Below are 18,229 nucleotides of genomic sequence, written 5' to 3' on the forward strand. Positions count from 1 at the left end.
ATTACAGTTAAATCTTAAGCGAGGCCGTTAAGAAAGCGAGCGATAAGGGGAGGGATGTAATGGGAGAAGTTAGAAGTGGTGGATAGCGTTATGATTAGCTGGGGCGCCGACCCTAGACTATAGTTCTTCTTATATAGTTCTGGGGGACTATCTTTTATATAATACATAAGCAACCAAGTTACCAACAGAGAGGACTTCCCCTAGTTAAGTGTACGCGTTGAGAAGAGACTATACTCACCGCCGTACGAGTTAATGCCCATGGTTAGTAGCCTCGCCCCAGTTCAATATTAGAGTCTAACGTTACGTAGGTCTCTAATAGTGTTTCACTTTTTCGTCCCGACCTTACCTTAAGTTATAATATAGTGAAAGGTAATCTATAAGTAGCTTAAGCCGTGGCTAAGCCTTAAGTTTACCCTTAGTAAACGTGAGCTAATATAAGTCAGCGCGATCCTGCCTAGTCCTACCTCATTATTTAAGCCTAAGCTCCTTCTAATCGTACCTAATTTCATCCCTAAGTAATGAAAAGAGGCCCGAAATTAGGCTCGAAACTAGGCCCTATTAGCTTTTAGAGATACTAAGCTTATAGGATTAACTAATACTGTTTTAAGCTATAGAGTCTTTAGTGGCTTAGCTCTTAGACCCCATACACTGCTGGAGCTTTAACAAAGCGTTCTTATGCTTACCCGGAGCAGTGAAACGGCTCGCCCAAGACCCTACCGACATAGCAATGACTACAACGATAAAAAGCTCGATACCATAACCCTCGATCCGCTCACCCTTCCTAACCTCGATAAGTCACTACCTACACCATCGTCAGCACTCTCCCGGCCGTCCGGCTTGCAAAAATTCCCGATTTGGACATTATTATTGGAATAACCCGTATTTTCACGAGGCCCAGAATTGTCCAGTTAGTTGCAAAGGTAGTCACAAAGCAAGTTCGATTCCGGACTTTGTCTAGTTAGGGTGGATCTACTAGGTACCAAGTATATTGGACTGCTCCACATATCCATCACACCAATTATTCAACTTCGCCGATGAACTTTGTTTTTCTCATATCTTCGCACGTCTTCTTGCCTTAACATACCTCGGCACTCTCTCCGGTAACACGTCAATCATCTGTTCCAGCCATTTCCTCGTCGTAGCCGGATCAATCACACCGTCGATCTCAGCTGCCATAGCCATATTGAGGGCATTCCCTTCGCTGTACATGACCTCGATCATCTCCTGCTCCCTTTTCTTCCTCTTTTCAAGATCGTTGATAGCTTCTAACTCCTTCCTGTACGCAAGCCTTACAGCGCCTTCGATCCCCATGCCACCAAAGACGGCACTCGGCCACGCCACGCACATACTGTTCTTCAAACTTCCACCACCGAGCATCGCTTGTGCGCCCAGTCCAAAACCGTTTCGCAGTACGACTCCTAGGACGCGACCGCCGAGAAGGGCAAATTCTTGGGAGTTGCCAAACCAGTCACCGAAGCAGCGGTATGTGCTTCCGGCACCCTGAGCTTCGATCGAGCGCTCGAAATCGGGGCCGACCATGAATCCAGGGGTATCGCAGAGGCTGAGGAGATGCATGCCGCCGAGGCGGATGAGGAGACGGAGAAGGCGGTTGACTTTTGCTCCGGATGCGACGTCGATAGCGCCGCCTAGGGGAGATGAGGAGTTAGAAGCCATGATTGCGACTGCGTGGCCGTTGATGCGGCCAAAGCCTGTGAGCACAGAGAGACCCCACTCGGGAGAGAATTCGATGAAGCTATCGTCGTCCAGAAGAAGGTTGATCACACGACGGACATCGTAGGCTCGGCGACGAGATGACAGTGGCGGCACTGCGGTGCGTAGGCGAAGAGGATCCGATGTGTAAGGACTCTCCGCTGGTGGAAGCTGAGGATGTGTGAACAGAGCAACGATCTTGCGGACAAGCGGCGCAGCTTCGACCTCGGTGTCCACAAGTACATCAATGCCACCTGAGCGCATATGAACATTGACGGGGCCGATATGTTCGTGCTCGAATCGGCCAAGGCCACCGCCCTCGATCATTGCTTGACCGCCCATGCCGATCGTGGTGGACTTCCTCAGCGGCGCATCTTTTGATCCGCCTCTTGTAGCTACGACAATGTCGCACGTTCCCAAGAATGCAGCGTTGCCCGCAAAGCAGTAACCATTCACTACTGCAACAGAAGGTATCCCTCTTGCTTTGATCTCGCCCATCAGTGCGAATGATGGTGTCTTTAGGCCAGCCATGCCCAAGTGATCGGTGTCGCCTGGTCTTCCACCGCCTCCTTCGGCGTACAACACCAGTGGCGCAGGATGATCAATGATTGATTGGAAGATGCGGTCTAACTTCTGATGATGGAAGTGTCCTTGCGTGCCGGCAAGTACGAGGTAGTCGCCAATGACAACTGCGACTGGGTGAGAGTCTATCTTCGCCCAGCCCACGATGATACCATCTCCGCTTGTTCGAGCGATGAGATGGGACATGGGGTATCTTTTCCTCTGTGCCGCAACCACGAGGTCTCCATACTCAATGAATGAATCTTTGTCTACAAGTAAGTCGAGATTTTCCCGGCCCGTGAGGTATCCGTTTGCATGGCGCTTGGCCACGTCCTCTTCGCGGCCAGCGTACCGTAGAAAGGCCTTACGTTCGTTCAGCTCCGTCAGCTCCGGCCGCAGCCTCTCTGGGTTCTCAGTCTCGGCTAGGTCGTGTGTATTGGTAGACGAACTGTCGCCATCCGAGCGGATGAAGAGAAGAGCATCGCCGGCATTTACTTGTTGTCCTTGCGTGACGGCCACTTTCGCCACAACACCATTGCAGGCGCTCCGGACAGAATGTTCCATCTTCATCGCCTCAAGAACGACCAATTCTTGGCCAGCAGTGATCTTGTCGCCTCCGCTCACTTTGATGGAAAGGACAACCCCCGTGACAAGTGCGAGCAGCTCTTCAGAGCCTGCAGGTCGCTCAACTTTAGCGGTATCCTCCATTAGCGAGGTAGCTTCTTCGGAGTTGCGGTCACCTTTAGCCCGCAACGCGTCTTCGAACTCCTGCGTGGCGCTGTACAGCGCCTCGAAGTTCTCCTGGATGGTCAAAATGTTGCTCTTGCCCTCTTGCACGGTTTGGATATCCAGCAAGGCCATTAGGAACGCCTGATTCGTCCTGCATCCTACGATCCTTGTCTCGTCGATGGCCCAACGAGCCAGCCGCAGTGCGGACTCATACGAAGATGAGGTGACAATGAGTTTCGCCAAAAGGCTGTCGAACAAAGGGCTCACAGCATATTGTCGGCCTCCTTCAAGAGCTGTCTCGACTCGCACGCCTGCTCCCGTAGGGAAATGTCCTTGTCGAATAGTCCCCGCTTCAGGTTGCGCGGTGCCATCTTGCCTGAAACTTTCGGCGTTGATGCGTAGCTGTATGGATGTAAGTCGAGGTGGTGGGGGTTCTCGCGTTATGTACAGGTCTGCCAGCGTTCGTCCCAAGGCAACCTGAAGCTGTAAATCCACTAAATCAATGCCATTGATCTGTTCGGTGATGGTATGCTCGACTTGTATCCTGGGATTCGCCTCCATGAAATAATAGTCTTCGGTTACTGCATCGACAAGGAACTCGATTGTGGCAAGACTTCGCAGCTTCACTGCTTTTCCAAGTTTCACCGCTGCTTCGATGATAGCTCGCCTAAGCCGTGGCGTAATGGAATGCGAAGGCGCAATCTCCATGACTTTCTGGTTTCTGCGCTGAAGCGAGCATTCTCTTTCCCAGAAATGGCAAACTTCTCCAGTGCCGTCTCCAAGAAGCTGGACTTCAATATGTTTAGCACCGTGCAGATATTGCTCCGCGAATAACCTTCCATTGCCGAAGGATGCATGTGCCTCTCGCTGACAAGCTTCGTAAGCCAGGCGAATGGCTTGCTCGTCCGTATTGTCATCAATGATGCGGATGCCGCGCCCTCCGCCGCCAGCTGCAGCCTTCAGAATGATTTTGCTGGCTGGGCCCAGGCTCTTTCCAAACGCTAGTACATCCGTGATAGAAGAACCTCGATCGAGTACGGTCTTCGTGCCATCTAGAACCGGTATACCTGCATCTTTCGCCAATGACTTCGCGCTCATCTTGTTTCCAAGTTGTGCCAACTGCTCGCTCGATGGTCCGATGAACATGATGTCTTCATCCTCGCAGAGTCTCACAAACTCAGAGTCTTCGGACAAGAAACCATAGCCCGGTGCGATACCCCAGCATCCTTCTTTCTTCGCAATGTTGACAATATTTACCGCGTCCAGATATGCACGTGGACCTTCTCCCGGGAGCGCCACTGATGCGGTTGCAAGACGCACGTGTGTCGCATCCTTCTCAGAGGGGGTGAACAGAGCTACTGTGTGGATGCTTGAGTAGAGCGAGTATGTCCTGATGAGGCGGCATGCTATCTCGGATCGATTGGCTATGAGAATCTTGATGGGTTGAGAGGAAGACATCCTGGAGGCAACCCCCTAAGGCGGTCATCTACTGGAGAGCGATAGCCATCGCGTGTCACGCACATTAATGATCTTTGTCTCGTTTTCCGGGTGTCTGCAGTATTCATGAAAAGTGGACCTCAAAAACTGCTGCCCCGCCCCCTGCTCCTCGGCTTAATTCGGCAGTGTCGGCACAAGCGCCCCTGTCCAGCAAACTGAGTGCTCTGACCTTACCCTACTGTAAGTGAACTAATCCGTAATGGCCGCCATTCCAATGGAGCGAAGGGCTCGCCCCATTCATTCGTGAAAATACCCTGGAGAACCAGTGTGGTGTTACTTAAATAATTCAAATACTTTTGGGCCTTATTTACTATTTATATTGTAAATATATTTCAGTTATTTAAATAGTTTTAAATAACACTAAGAGCTATTAAGAATGGCTACACTTAATGAACTCACGCGAGCTGCGCGAGAACTTTAAAGACTACATTCAAAAATACTATTAGAGGCCTACGCAACGTAGTATGTACAGAGAATTGGAGTAGCTAAATGCCTTATTTTATATTACGTAGTCCTAGTAACAACGACTCAACGCTTAAGAAAGGAAAAGAGTTCTCTCTCACCCGATTCGGGTGAGAGAAAACTCTTATAGCTTCCTGTTAACAGTTAGATACAGCCTGTTAGATATAGCCTTAAAAGAGACCGATCACGAATTGCGCGAGCGCGACTCACCGCACTCATTGGGTATATGAAAGGATCCACAAAGAGAACATAGGTGGGTCACGTGAGATGCTCTGTTGGCTCTGTTGGCTCTGTCAATAGAGCGCACAGAGCACAAGCATTATAAATACACCCTCGTTACCCCCGACAGTTTACACTCCCTTCGTAGCTAACTCATGTTAGCTATTGAACCATACCGTTCTTAGTAACAACGACTGCTCGTAACTTGCGTCTCTTACTCCCGGTTCATACTATTAAGGATCTGTTACTGAGGAGCCTAACCTCGTTAGGCGATATAGGAGCAGCTCTAACATCATTCTCATAGATATATCTAAGTTCGCGATTCTTCTGCATTCACTCTTTTAATGCGTAAAATATAATTTTGATCGGATTTACATCAGCAATTTTTCCCGCGGCTCACGGTATTCTTATATACCCAGGGGGCCTAGGGAGCTCACCGTCGCTCACAGCTCTTATATCTAGGCTATGAGCGCTTATAGACTATCTATTTTTAGTAACTTTTATAATATATTTATTATATAATTTTATTAAATTTAAGAAGATATTTTCTATTTAGAAAATAAGGCATACGCTAAAAGCGAATAACTCGCTAAGTCTTTAACTTAGTAAATATTAACGCTATTAAGCTAATAATTTAAGATTTACTTCGAAATCTTATATTTTATATATATATATATATTCTAATTCTTATATAATCTTAATTAGTACTAGTTTAAACGACTAGTATAATTATATATTCGCAAAGTTATAAATTATTATATTAGCCTAGGGCCCTCTTAGACTAGCTCATAAGCTCTCTTGTAAAAGCCTAGCGAGCTCAGCGGTCTCATGGGCTGCGTAAGACGTAGACTTACCTTGATAGCCCAGGCCGGCCCAGGGCTCTCAGGGTCACGCGGGAAATTTTGCTAATGATGATCTCCCATAAGTTTACCCTACGAGCTCGTCGAATTTCGTGCCTCTTCCCTCGCTTCTGCTGGTAAACTCGAATCTAGCGCTCTCTTCACTGTCTGTGAAGGTAACGTTGTTCCTTTTGCTTTCCATACTCTCTGGTGAACCTCTTAAATTTTACTCTTGGTGGTGTGCCATTGGTTTCTTAAGCGCCTGTGCGTCGTGGCGTTTAGGATGCGTCTTCCTCGGTAGCCGACGTAATTTTCTCTAGGTCTGAGTCAGCGTCTCTGTTCTGTTGAAGCACCTTGGCACTGGGCTTTCTTGCTTCGTTCGAAGGTGCTCGTCGCTTTGGTGTCATCGGGGCTGTTGTACTGCGGGTGGGCGGCATCTTCCAATCGGGAGCTGCCGACTCTAGCGCGTCTCAGGCGCGTCCAGCTCGTTGGGGCTCTACGTCTCCCGCGACGCGTCTGATGCACGACCAGTGTAATCCAGTAGATGCTTTGTCGAAACACCCTTCCCCTGCAATCACGAGAATCCTCGCACCTTATTCTGTATAGTCATGTGCGAAATCGACGTCCGGTAGGCTACGAATAATTTTCTTTTTCAGGCACTGAGGTGGGTCTTTTAGAGTTCACACCTTACAGCGTTGGGTCAAGCCCCAAATAGACCTCTCTCAATGAGCTTCTAGTGTATGTTTGCTCCTTGAAATCCACGATACGTCGACAATAAACGTCTACTTGGTAGGTCATTTGAATGCAGCTGATTTTGTCAACACGTCGCAATCCTTAGACGAATCAGCGAAGTGGCTGCATGACGGCCGCAGTCAGAGCAGTTTCAGCCGCAGATCAGATTGATCTCGGCGGCTAGTTCGCCTTTGCAATAGGCTATGTGTCCCCGCGACTTTTGCGCCCAAACCCATTGTCAGCATGAGGCGTTTTCCGAGCTGCGTTCTTCGCCCATTCTTCAGGGTCTTTTACACTTGCCTCACATCGGCGCACAACTCCAGGCTGCGCGAACCATAGCCTGAGTCATGCTCGCAGAAGACAATAGGCCATAAGCGGTCCCGACAGTAAGGCAGCGAGCAATGAGTCTCCAGCGTCTTACTGTCTCGAAGTACTTGAAAAGTACAACGATCATTGTCCTCGATGCTCATAGCCAAAGGAAATCCCTGACAAAGCGATGCGGCTTCTTTATTCGAAAGGCGCTGGCAAGTACAGCCTCACTCGGGAATTTGCGGCTGACGAAGACGTTCCTGCATATGCGATCCTCTCACACACTTGGATTGATGGACAAGAGGTCACCTTCGAGGACATCCGAGGTGGAGGCGGACGTGGAAAGAGTGGCTATAACAAGATAAACTTCTTTGCACAGCAAGCCAACAAGGATGGCTTGGAATACTTCTGGGTAGATGCCTGCTGTATCGACAAGTCCAATCCTGCTGAACTCCAAGAAGCTATCAAATCCATGTTCCGACGGTATCAAAATGCTGCGAAGTGCTACGTATATTTGCTCAATGTCTCGAAGGCCGGTGGGAGGGATATGTCGCAACAAGAGTTTCGGCAGAGTCCATGGTTCACTCGACCTGTCTAAATTTGTTGAACAGCGTTTCTCCTAGATGCAACACCGCCAGACAACAGCAGCAGAGGACAAAGCGTATGCACTGCTTGGTATCTTTGGCGTTGAGATGAATCTGCGATGCGGGGAAGGATATCCAAGTGCATCCAAACAACTTGAGGAAAAGATTGGTCAGCTAAACAGTTGCCTTCGTGATTTGCGTATCACGGATCCCCGTCACGATAAACAGCGAATCGAAGAGACCAAGGGTGGCCTACTTGACGGCGTGTACCGGTGGATTCTTGAAAATCCTGACTTTCAAAAGTGGCATGACAACAAGGAAGATCGCCTACTCTGGATCAAGGGTGACCCAGGCAAGGGAAAGACGATGCTTCTCTGCGGCATCATCAATGAGCTGGAAAGTTCCATTAGCAGAATCGATTTGCTGTCATACTTCTTTTGTCAAGCCACTGACTCCCGCATCAACAGTGCTACGTCTCTCCTGTGTGGATTATTGTCTATACTCATCAACAGACAACCGCTGCTTATTTCCCATATCACAAAGAAGCACGATCTCGCAGGGAGAGCCATCTTTGAAGATAGCAACGCCTGGTTCGCCTTGACTGAAGTATTTATGAATATTCTTCAAGACTCTAGACTAACGAACACCTACTTCATTATCGATGCACTCGACGAATGCAGGACTGACCTACATCGGCTGTCATACTTCACAGCTCTGTATTCAGTCCTCGACTATTGGGAGGTTTCATTGCACTCTCGTCCTGAGACCCAGCAGCGCTCACCTCGTCCTACGAACCCTGCACACTGAATTCTTTCGTACCAGACCTCCTTAGACGACCAAGCATTGAGCACGGTTGTGCACGTGAGCTGGAATGGGGCAACAGAAGTCGCGACGTGGAATCTCCTGCACACCGATTTCTACGGCAAGTTCTCGGAACTCATAGCTTCTTCACCACGGCAGGGCTTTGAGACACAGATTCGATTTCAAGGCTTTGCCAAGCATGTCGTGCTCGTTGCTCTAGACATCAACGGCAAAAAGCTCGGCAGATCGAATGTCACCAACACTAAAGTCCATCCAGACTTGCAAAGCTTGTCGATTGCGTATAAAGAATCACAGTGGGTGGAAAATGCGCGAAATCAGTCCTTGTACTGAGAAGTACCTTACCAAGAAGCGAAGAGCAGCTTTTGGTCAAACTTTGAATGGTTCACTCTGGGGAATACTATTCTGTCTTCTCATAATGTGCGTCATTATCTTTATGGTCTTGAGGAGGAGCGGTATATTGAAGCCACCCAGAGAGTCGTGGTGGCGGACCGGACAGCAAAAGTATTCTGCCATCGCGCTTAGCGATGAGGCGTTGGAGCAAAGCGAGATGATGTTGCACAAGACGGGAGTAAGTGAATATTGAGATGTAGATTTCGTTGACTTCAAATACACACTTCTCCTGGTCAAGGGAGAGATTCTTCAGTAACACGCCCTGTCCTGTGGATGAGCCGTAGCCTGATCCCTAAGCGGCGTACCGACGATGTCGAAGCTGATTTTCCGCGTTACATGTCTGAGATCTTCGGGATCCATGTTGCGACTGTTGACACCAATCTCGTTTATGCTGTCTCGCTCGGGATACCAGAAACACCTGCGGGCCCAGTTAGGCTTGGGAAATCAGACGGAATCACTCTCCCGCTTAGAAAGCTCACGCATAGAGGCGATGATATGTGCATAAGTGAGAAGTCTTACATGCAGCCACAGTTGTCACAAAAGTTGAAGGAGATGTCTCGATCGCCCCAGACGTACTTTTTTACATCGCCAGCTTTGTGCTTGTTAATGGTGACCTCTTCGGGTTTGTAGTAAATCCATGCAGCTGCGTAGCGACGACAGATAGTGCATTGGCATTCATTGATCTCCTTCGGCTGGTAAGGGACAATCACTTCGATCGCGCCGCAGTGGCAGATTGATTTGAGGGGTGAGCTGGAACATTGGTCCGCCATGTTGAGCAACCCGCTGAAAGGAGAGTGATCAAGAGGCGATTTGTAATTGCAGCACTTCTTGTTTCTTTACTGCTTCGCACATTTATATGGCAATAGCTACAGCGACAAGCCATTGCTACTTGAGACTCGCGAATTGTTGCTAGTGCCAGGCAACCTTAGGCAGCACATGGCAACTGACCGCTAGCGCCCGCTCTTCTCCGCCAATCAGAGCCGCTACTTTTCACTTTGCCAAACACAAGGCATGAGAGCAACATGGCCGGCGATGCACCAGCGCCAACGGCCAAAGTCTCGGATGTATTCAACACTTATCGACCAACCCGCCTCTTCAAAGCACCTGCAGGTGCAAATTATGCATCGATCGACTTCAACGACGCTGGCGAATTCCTCCTCCTAAGCCGCACAGATGATATAATCCAACTCTTCAATGCCAAAGCCGGTGCGCACGCAAAGGAATTGAAGAGTCAGAAATATGGCCGTGCGCTGGCACGATTCACACATCACGACACTTGCATCATCTACGCGAGCACGAAAGTGGACGATGGCATACGGTACCTGTCGATGCATGATAATAGCTTTATCCGCTATTTTACAGGCTCATCAGTTCTAGCTCTCGTGCATCACCACGGGTCAAATGGATCATATCCAGCTGCCACCTGCCTGATATCGAGGAAGGACTGCAAAAAGCACAATTCAAAGTCCAAGTCGGCCTTGAGTTCAACTCGGCCTCCGTGTCGGCTACTGTCCATTTCTACATCGAGCACAGTGTGCCGGAGCTATCACGCGCTAAACAGTACAAAGAGGTGGAAAGAAGGGATGTGATGAAACTTTTGATCTCACATGCAGCCAACACGTTTCTCTGGGTAGCCATCGTTTGCCTGCGTCTCCGCCAGGAACCCCGACGAAGACTGCCCGCGATCTTAAAAGAGTCCCCTGACGGGCTCGACGCTCTCTACGATCAGATGCTGCAACAAGTTGGTGCTTCGAGAGATTGTGACCTCCTTAAGCAGATATTAGCCGTGATCAAGACCGCCTATCGCCCTATTACCATCCGGGAACTCTCACGCCTTAATGCCGAGATTGCAGAGATGATAGATGACACTAACGCCGTGAAGGAGTATTAGGGACCTACGTAACGCAGTAGGTACAAAGGAATTGGAGTAGCTAAATGCCTTGTTCTATTCACGTAGTCCTATTGACAACGACTCAACGCTTAAGAAAAAGGAAGAGTTCTCTCTCAGCCGGTTCGGGTGAGAGGAGACTCTAATAGCTTCCCCTCTTTCTGTCACGCGAAAAGGGTAAGGCAGAGTTAACCGATAGCCTTGTGCTTCAACCATCCTTTACCTTATCCTTTTCTTTCTATACCGTCCACCCGATTCGGGTGGAGGGCGTAGAGTACTTGGGGACAACGGTGGGCTCGTGACAAGGAGCTCGTTGGTTCTTGCGGCTCGTTCCTTACGATCCTAATGACACGATCTATTTTATATACACCAATTTACGGAAGACTTCTCATTCCTTGCCGACGAAGTTGACGACACCCATCACCTCATTTTTTCCAGATCACTCAAAGCTATGTCAGTAGGATTACGAGGCGACATATATAGCTTGAGTAATCTAGGATGTCATTTCGACTTAATGCAACCACCGAGCTTGAACGAGCTGGCTCCTCTGCAGTATGCTTGCAGGTACTGGATTGATCATCTTCGTGGCTGCGTTTCAAGCTCGGCTACATGCAGTGTCGACTCACATGACCACGAACTCGTTCATGAATTTCTCCGGAAAAAGTCCCTTTGCTGGCTCATAGCCCCTCAGTGTATCTCGAACTATGTTAGAAAGCGTGCTATCAATGGGTCGACTCTTCGAGCTTGTGAATGTACGTAACAACTATGCTGCCATGCATGATGAGTGCTGAGCCCTTTTACAGCAGACAAAAGAAACGTCACAGCTGGCCGAGCTTATTCAGGACATGTGGCATTTCATGCTCACCTGCAAACCCAGTTATAGAGAAGTATCCTTTCCGGGCGTTCGCATCAGCACTCCTATTCTCCCCAAAAACAGCTTTACACGAAAGCTTTACGAAGATCAGGAGTAAAGCTGCATCGTGGTGAGGCCTAGCGTCCAGGACGAATGGAACAACTGCCTTAACGCTTAAAGGCCACAGTAACTCGGTCATGGCGGTGACGTTCTCGCACGACTCGAGTCGTCTGGCATCGCCATCCCGCGATGAGACGGTCCGGATCTAGGACGCCCATAGTAGCGCCTACCTGTTAACGCTCGACGTTGGTTGGCAATGTGGTGAAATATCCTCCGCCTTTAATGACTCTTATCTCACGACTGACACTGGTATCATTGACATCAGCGCTCTATTAGGTCCAATAACAGCCTCTTTCGATTCCAGACCGTCGTCGCAGCGCTGTCGCTGTTTAGGTGTCAGCGCAGATCGTCAATGGATCACATTTGATGCAAATAAACTTACGTGGTTACCTCCTAAATATCTACCAAGGATTTCAAGCGTCACATCAAATACTTGCGCTATTGACACTGGACGAGGAAAAGTATGGATTATCAGATCACAGTTGTCTCGTGCGCGATCGTGATAGTTAGAGTATACTAAATCCGCGCGTAATTACTGCCACTCTATTGTACTGAATGTACGAAAGCGTATGTCTAGCTCCATAAAATAGAGGACCAAAGAGCCACCTAGGTACTTATTATTACTATAACGTACTACTGGTTTTAAGGTATAATCACACATTAGAGGCTCATTAGAAGAGAAGCCTATTTGTGGCTTAACCTAACACAGTACGATGGAAACTATAAAAGACCCATCTAAGTGCCTAAAAAAGAAAATAATTCGTACCCTACCGGACGACGATTTCGCACTTAACTATATCTACTACGCATTCACTACGATACTCCTAAAAGTGTCAAAACTGTTAAAAGATAATCGTAAAATTATTAGACACAGCCTTACGAATAATCGGTCACGGGTTACACAAGCACGGCCCACCACACTCATTGGATAAATGGAAGGACCCACAGGAGAGTAAGGCTGGATTACGTGAGATGCCCTGCTGGCTCTGCTGGCTCTGTTGGCTCTGTTGCGACAGAGCGCACAGAGCGCACAGAGCACAGGCAATATATATACACCCTCATTCCCCCAGGTAGTTACACTCTCTTCGTAGCCAATTCATGTTATCTATTGGACTGTATAGTTCTTAGTGACACTGACTGTTCGCCCCTTGCGTTGTTCACAACCAGCTCATGCTATTCAAGGATTGTTACTGAGAACCCTAACCTAGTTAGGTTCAGTAGGAAACCTTAACAATGAGGTATAAAACTCTATAATAAAATTTAAACGACTTCCTTAGGTACTTTAGTAGCTCACCATCTAATCTAGAGCGTCATAGTCCCGACGAATTCTTCTAAAATAAGAAAACTATATCCTAGTTCAGCGGAGGGTTAAAAAGCGTGGTCGAGCCGAGTCGGCGAGGGCCGCAGGTTAATTGAAGGTGCGTCAGAGTGCAGAAAGTACATAGGGGCCAGCGGGTGTGCCCGGGCGACGCTAGGTGGGGCTGGAATGGAGCAAGGGTCGAACCCAGAATGACATGTCTCTCTATTTTGCTGTTCTAAGCGTGGCCGTAGCTGGTGACTGTATTTAGGTCTGTATCGTGACGGGCTATGACTACCATATAAAATATTAGCTAGACAGGATGTTACAAACTAACCTAGATCTGGGGGTGATCGGTACAGAAAGTTTGATGGTACGTGGTTAGGGCACTACCTGTTGCATCGTCATGCCAAGACCTAAGCGCCAAGCCTATAGATCACGTGATCCACTACTGTCCTTTTAGCCTAGGTTTAGTGTTCTCCCCTTTTCCTTGCAACCTCTACCGAGGCTTTACTCCGTATAATGTATTAGATATACTAGCAACGGCTCTGAGTCAGTTTTGCTTAGACTTGAGACTAGCGACAGTGCGCCACCTTGTACACCGGCGAAAAATCACGTGATCCTTCTCATCGGGGTTGATAGTTTCCAGCAATGTCATTGCTGTTCTTTGATGATATGCAGGGCCATGAAGTGGGGACGGAGGACCACGGAGTGCCAACACGGAGCCTAGCCTGATCCATCGGACCACGCCCGTTTTCGGCTACGTGCAGAAATGTTTGCACAAGTCTGACGACAAGCCGCGGTTCGTCTACTTTCTTCAGGTGGTTAACAAAACTTACGTAGGCGGTTTAATGATGTTCACGGAGGATGATTGTATAGTTTAGTGCAAGGATATAAGCTGAAGGCAGGGGGCTTGCTGGTGGTTCAAAGATGGACTCTTCCTGTATTCGATACTTCACTCTTCCCACCATTACTGATTGGTACAAATTGACATCTCTGCCATCATCATACCTCCTCATCTTTCTGAGAATCAAGAACATCTGGAATATATGGAGACCAACAGACCCTATACCACTGAAAGTCGTATCAATTCCGTGGACAGACCAGGCAAGCTTGACACCACGACCTCGAATGTTCATCATATTGCTTCATCCAGCTCCACAGCTGGATTTTTCCAAAGCCCTCCGCAGGTCCTCAACCAGTATGAAGACGATACGGCTCTACGGCGCGCGATGAAGCTCTTCCTACCACACGGAGTGCAAGAGGCATTAAAAGCCGATCTCTCTGCTTTTGGTGAACGTGTGCTCACTCGTCAGACGCTTGGCTGGGTTCTTGAGGCTGAACGCAATCTTCCTTACGTCAAATCGTGGGACACCTGGGGCAAGCGTCGTGATGAGCTCATCACTAGTGACGGCTGGAAGAATTTGCAGCGGATGGGAATTGAAGCAGGTATCGTTGCTATCCCATATGAAAATTCCTTTCAGGAGTTCTCGAGGATCTACTGGTGCACCAAATACATCCTATGGTGTGGAAGTAGTGCGTGGGTCAACTGTCCGAGTCTCATCGTTGACGGGGTCGCGAGCTTGTTTCGCGAACATCTGAGTGATAACACCCTTGGAGATGAGAGACAGGTCCTACAGGATGCGTATACCAGATTGGTATCAAGAGACGGCGAAAAAGCGTGGACGTCAGGTCAATGGATGACAGAACGACAAGGCGGAAGTGATGTGAGCATGACCGAGACTGTTGCAACATATGCACCAAACTGTCAATCAAATGAAGAAGAAGACGCGCATGGAAACCCGCTTGGTCCGTGGTGTTTAGATGGATTCAAATGGTTCAGTAGCGCCACGGACGCGAACGTGGCTATTCTCCTTGCTCGGACTCAGAAAGGAATCAGTCTGTTTTACGCACCGATGAGACGAGCGTTGAAGGAAAAGGACGCCATGGGTTTTGGGACTGCGTCGAACGGGGTTTATATTCAAAGGCTGAAAAATAAACTCGGAACGAAAGCTTTACCAACGGCAGAACTCGAGATCAAAGGGATGCGGGGTTGGTTGGTCGGCGAAGAAGGGAGAGGAACGAAGGAGATTGCTACGGTTCTGAATGTTGCAAGACTTCACAACGCAGCGACGGCTGTTGGACTCTGGGGGAGAGGCCTTGGGATTGTCAGAGCTTTTGCTCGTGTTCGAGTGGTGGGTCGAAGACCACTGTATGAGAGAGCAGGCTTTATGCGGAACCTTGCCCGGATGCACACTGAATATCGTGCCAACGTTCTGTTTACTTTCTTCGTCTCTGGACTGCTTGGTTGTGCGGAGCAAGAAAAAATCGCAAAAATGGCTGGTGAGCAAGGGAAAGGAGTGAATAAGATGGGAAAATTACCGAACGTGACAGACACCCCGATGGCAGTTTGGCTCTTACGGATTTTCACACCTCTCCTCAAAGGGCACTGTGCAAAGACTGGAATCACCGGTCTCCAAGAATGCATGGAGTGTTTGGGTGGAGTCGGCTACCTTGAAAACGACGATATGCAGTTCAACATCGCCCGACTCTATCGTGATGCAAACATTGTACCCATCTGGGAAGGGACTACTGATGTGAGTTTGCGGTATAATCTCGTCAATCTCTGTACCGATACTTACAAAGGTGCTGTCCAGATGATGGCTGACGACGCCATTTTACGCGTCTTGTATGGCAAGAATCGAACAGAGGTAATGAGAGCCTTGTCCAAATGGGTTACCGAAGTGTTGGAACAAAATGCCAGCCAGGGGTCTGACATCAAAACTGTGGCGAGTTGGTGGACAGACTTTAAGCAGACATTGATCGATCTCCCAAAGTCAGACATTGAGAGGCATGCTCGCGACATCATGTCAAGGCTTGTTGACATTGTGCAAGGCTTGCTTCTAATCATCGACGCAGCAACAGATGGAAATGATGTGGCACAGTTGGTAAAGGAGTGTTGGTTTGCCGACAAGTGTGAGGGTATGAGTCTCAAGCCGTCTAGTAGGAGGAGTTCCACCAATTTACAGACCTCAGACATGAGGATTGTCTTCCGGCAGGCCAAGCTTGATTCGCTCGGCGCAAAAATATAGTTCCTTTTTATAGGAATTTAGAATTCATGAGTTTGTAAATTCACTCTCACTCCAATGATATTTTTTCTACGCCAGGCATCAAGTATTCCAATGATTGCGTGAGTCCGTCACGGCCATGTTGGTCCGCTGGTACCTATCAATGCGAAGAAGGGTAAAGTTAATATAGGAACTTCTTTATACTCTCACAAAGTTCTCTTGCCGCAATCGGCTTGTTTTACATTGCAAAGGATGTCAGGGAAATGCTGAATTTCAACACAACCCGCCAGTGTACCAATGTTTGTGGAGTATTGCTACACATCCCAAAATACTGATACAGTGAGAAAAGTAAAGTTAAAGTGAATGGTTATTGAAATATGACACAGATAGCCTCATTAATTGGTGGCAAATAATGATAGTTGTAGAGCCAAGTGTCTCTGTTGAATCACAAAGAATACTACCTAAGACAATAGGCTGGCTACCCCTTGTACCATCGCATGGTTTCTTCGGAAGGATAAGCCACAATCATCCTTATGCCCGCATAGCGGCTTCGTTATTCAATAAGTGTATTTAAAGCCTTCTGGGACTCCAGGAAATCTCTTTCCGTTCTCAGCCAACTTGTTTTGCCACCTGAGTGTCAGAATGGTGACGATGGCAAGCACCACGGTGAATGCGTTTGGTGCGATGACAGCGATGATGCCTGGAATATAATCGGGTGCGTCCTGCGACATTGTTAGTATTTCTATTTTCGACAACGTTCCTTTGTAGCTCAGACCAACCTGTTGACGGAAAACGAGGGATGAATAAATACCACCCACAGCGCTCGTCATGACCAAGACTGCCGTGGCCACTGCTCGCTTAGCATCACCAACAATATTGTTCTGTTGCCAGGCTATTACCGTTGGAATCATTCCATTGACTCCTGCCATGCCTAGGAATGTTCCAATGTACCTCGGGGTTGGGCTCTTGACAAATGCCATGACGCAAAGGCCGGTGATGGCAAGGCATGCTTGGAAAATGACAAAAAGTCCTCGAGATTGCAGCTTATCTGCGAGCCATGCAACAATGAATGCTTCGATAACGGCGAAAATGGAAGGAGGCGCTGAGAGCAGGAAGGCGAGTTCCAAGGAGTACGATAGTCCACGCATGAGGATAATCGGAAGGAAGAATAAGAAGGCGTATACTCCAATGCCGGCCGACATATACATGAGAGAGAAGGACCACACCTTCCAATCCTTCAATGTATCCAAGATCCGTTGTGAGGAGACTTTCTGTCTTTCTTCTGTTCCTCGATCTTTTGCTAGTCGATCTAATGCAAATTGCTTCTCTTCTGGGGACAAGAATTTGTTGCGCTTTGATGCTGGAAAATCGACGATGACGAACCAAGCGATGACGGCGAAGAAGCTGGTGAGACTTCCTTCGATGATATAAATCCACCTCCAACCTTTGTACGTGGTTTTGTTAGCAATTTGAATAAGACCGTACGCAAATATGTTTGCGAAGGCTGTTAATGCCGTTGAAGTTAGATAGAAAAATGCCAATCTCTTCTGGACTTCATATCGTTTATACCACGATGCGATCAGATAGACACATCTGCCATGATTAGATTTGCATTCTACAGCAGATTGATTCGGAACATCATACCCAGGATAGAATCCAGCCTCAAATATACCAAGAACTGCACGGCAGATTGCCAGACCAACCCAATTCGACAAAAAGCCAATTCCAAGGGTTACGAGGCCCCAGGCAAATGTGATTCCAGCAATCCAGTTTGCGACTCCGGCACTTTGAATGACCATGTTGCTTGGGATCTCAAAGATGATATATCCAATGAAGAAGACGAGTAGAGCAATAGAAGCTCGATTCCCTTTGTCCAGGTCCACATCCTCATCAAGACCAGATATTCGAGCAACCGATATGTTGCTACGATCCACCAGAGAGGCAGTGTAGAGTAGTCCAAGTATGGGTACCAGGCGTATATCGATTTTGCGAATGACCTTTTTTTCAATCTCCAGCTCTTCAGAGCCATTGAAGCGAGATCCATCTTCGGCCTCGCTCATCCCTTCCCGATGAATACTGGCTTCTTCACAATGGACAATACTTTCCTTCTCTGACATTGTTATGTAGAAGGAAGTAAAGGTAGCTTGTG

General features: G+C 48.2%; 4 protein-coding genes across 4 annotated transcripts; 2 read left to right on the forward strand and 2 right to left on the reverse strand.

Annotated features, from left to right (window-relative positions):
* Positions 1-1,050: 1,050 nt before the first annotated feature.
* Z519_10282 (uncharacterized protein) lies at positions 1,051-4,458 on the reverse strand (the record flags this gene model as incomplete). Its single annotated transcript, XM_016767999.1, has 1 exon — positions 1,051-4,458. The coding sequence occupies one exon, from the start codon at positions 4,456-4,458 to the stop codon at positions 1,051-1,053; it is 3,408 nt and encodes a 1,135-aa protein (XP_016615467.1).
* A 2,787-nt stretch (positions 4,459-7,245) lies between these two features.
* Z519_10283 (uncharacterized protein) lies at positions 7,246-10,745 on the forward strand (the record flags this gene model as incomplete). The annotated part of the gene is made up of 3 exons (XM_016768000.1): positions 7,246-7,650; positions 7,682-8,358; positions 10,226-10,745. 3 exons carry the CDS (start codon positions 7,246-7,248, stop codon positions 10,743-10,745), a joined length of 1,602 nt encoding a protein of 533 aa, XP_016615468.1.
* A 3,316-nt stretch (positions 10,746-14,061) lies between these two features.
* Z519_10284 (uncharacterized protein) lies at positions 14,062-16,104 on the forward strand (the record flags this gene model as incomplete). Its single annotated transcript, XM_016768001.1, has 1 exon — positions 14,062-16,104. The coding sequence occupies one exon, from the start codon at positions 14,062-14,064 to the stop codon at positions 16,102-16,104; it is 2,043 nt and encodes a 680-aa protein (XP_016615469.1).
* A 533-nt stretch (positions 16,105-16,637) lies between these two features.
* Positions 16,638-18,197, reverse strand: Z519_10285 (uncharacterized protein; the record flags this gene model as incomplete). The annotated part of the gene is made up of 3 exons (XM_016768002.1): positions 16,638-16,802; positions 16,860-17,673; positions 17,725-18,197. The coding sequence occupies 3 exons, from the start codon at positions 18,195-18,197 to the stop codon at positions 16,638-16,640; spliced, it is 1,452 nt and encodes a 483-aa protein (XP_016615470.1).
* Positions 18,198-18,229: the final 32 nt, after the last annotated feature.

This window comes from Cladophialophora bantiana (assembly GCF_000835475.1).
Source record: "Cladophialophora bantiana CBS 173.52 unplaced genomic scaffold supercont1.18, whole genome shotgun sequence".
Taxonomy (NCBI): Eukaryota; Fungi; Ascomycota; class Eurotiomycetes; order Chaetothyriales; family Herpotrichiellaceae; genus Cladophialophora; species Cladophialophora bantiana.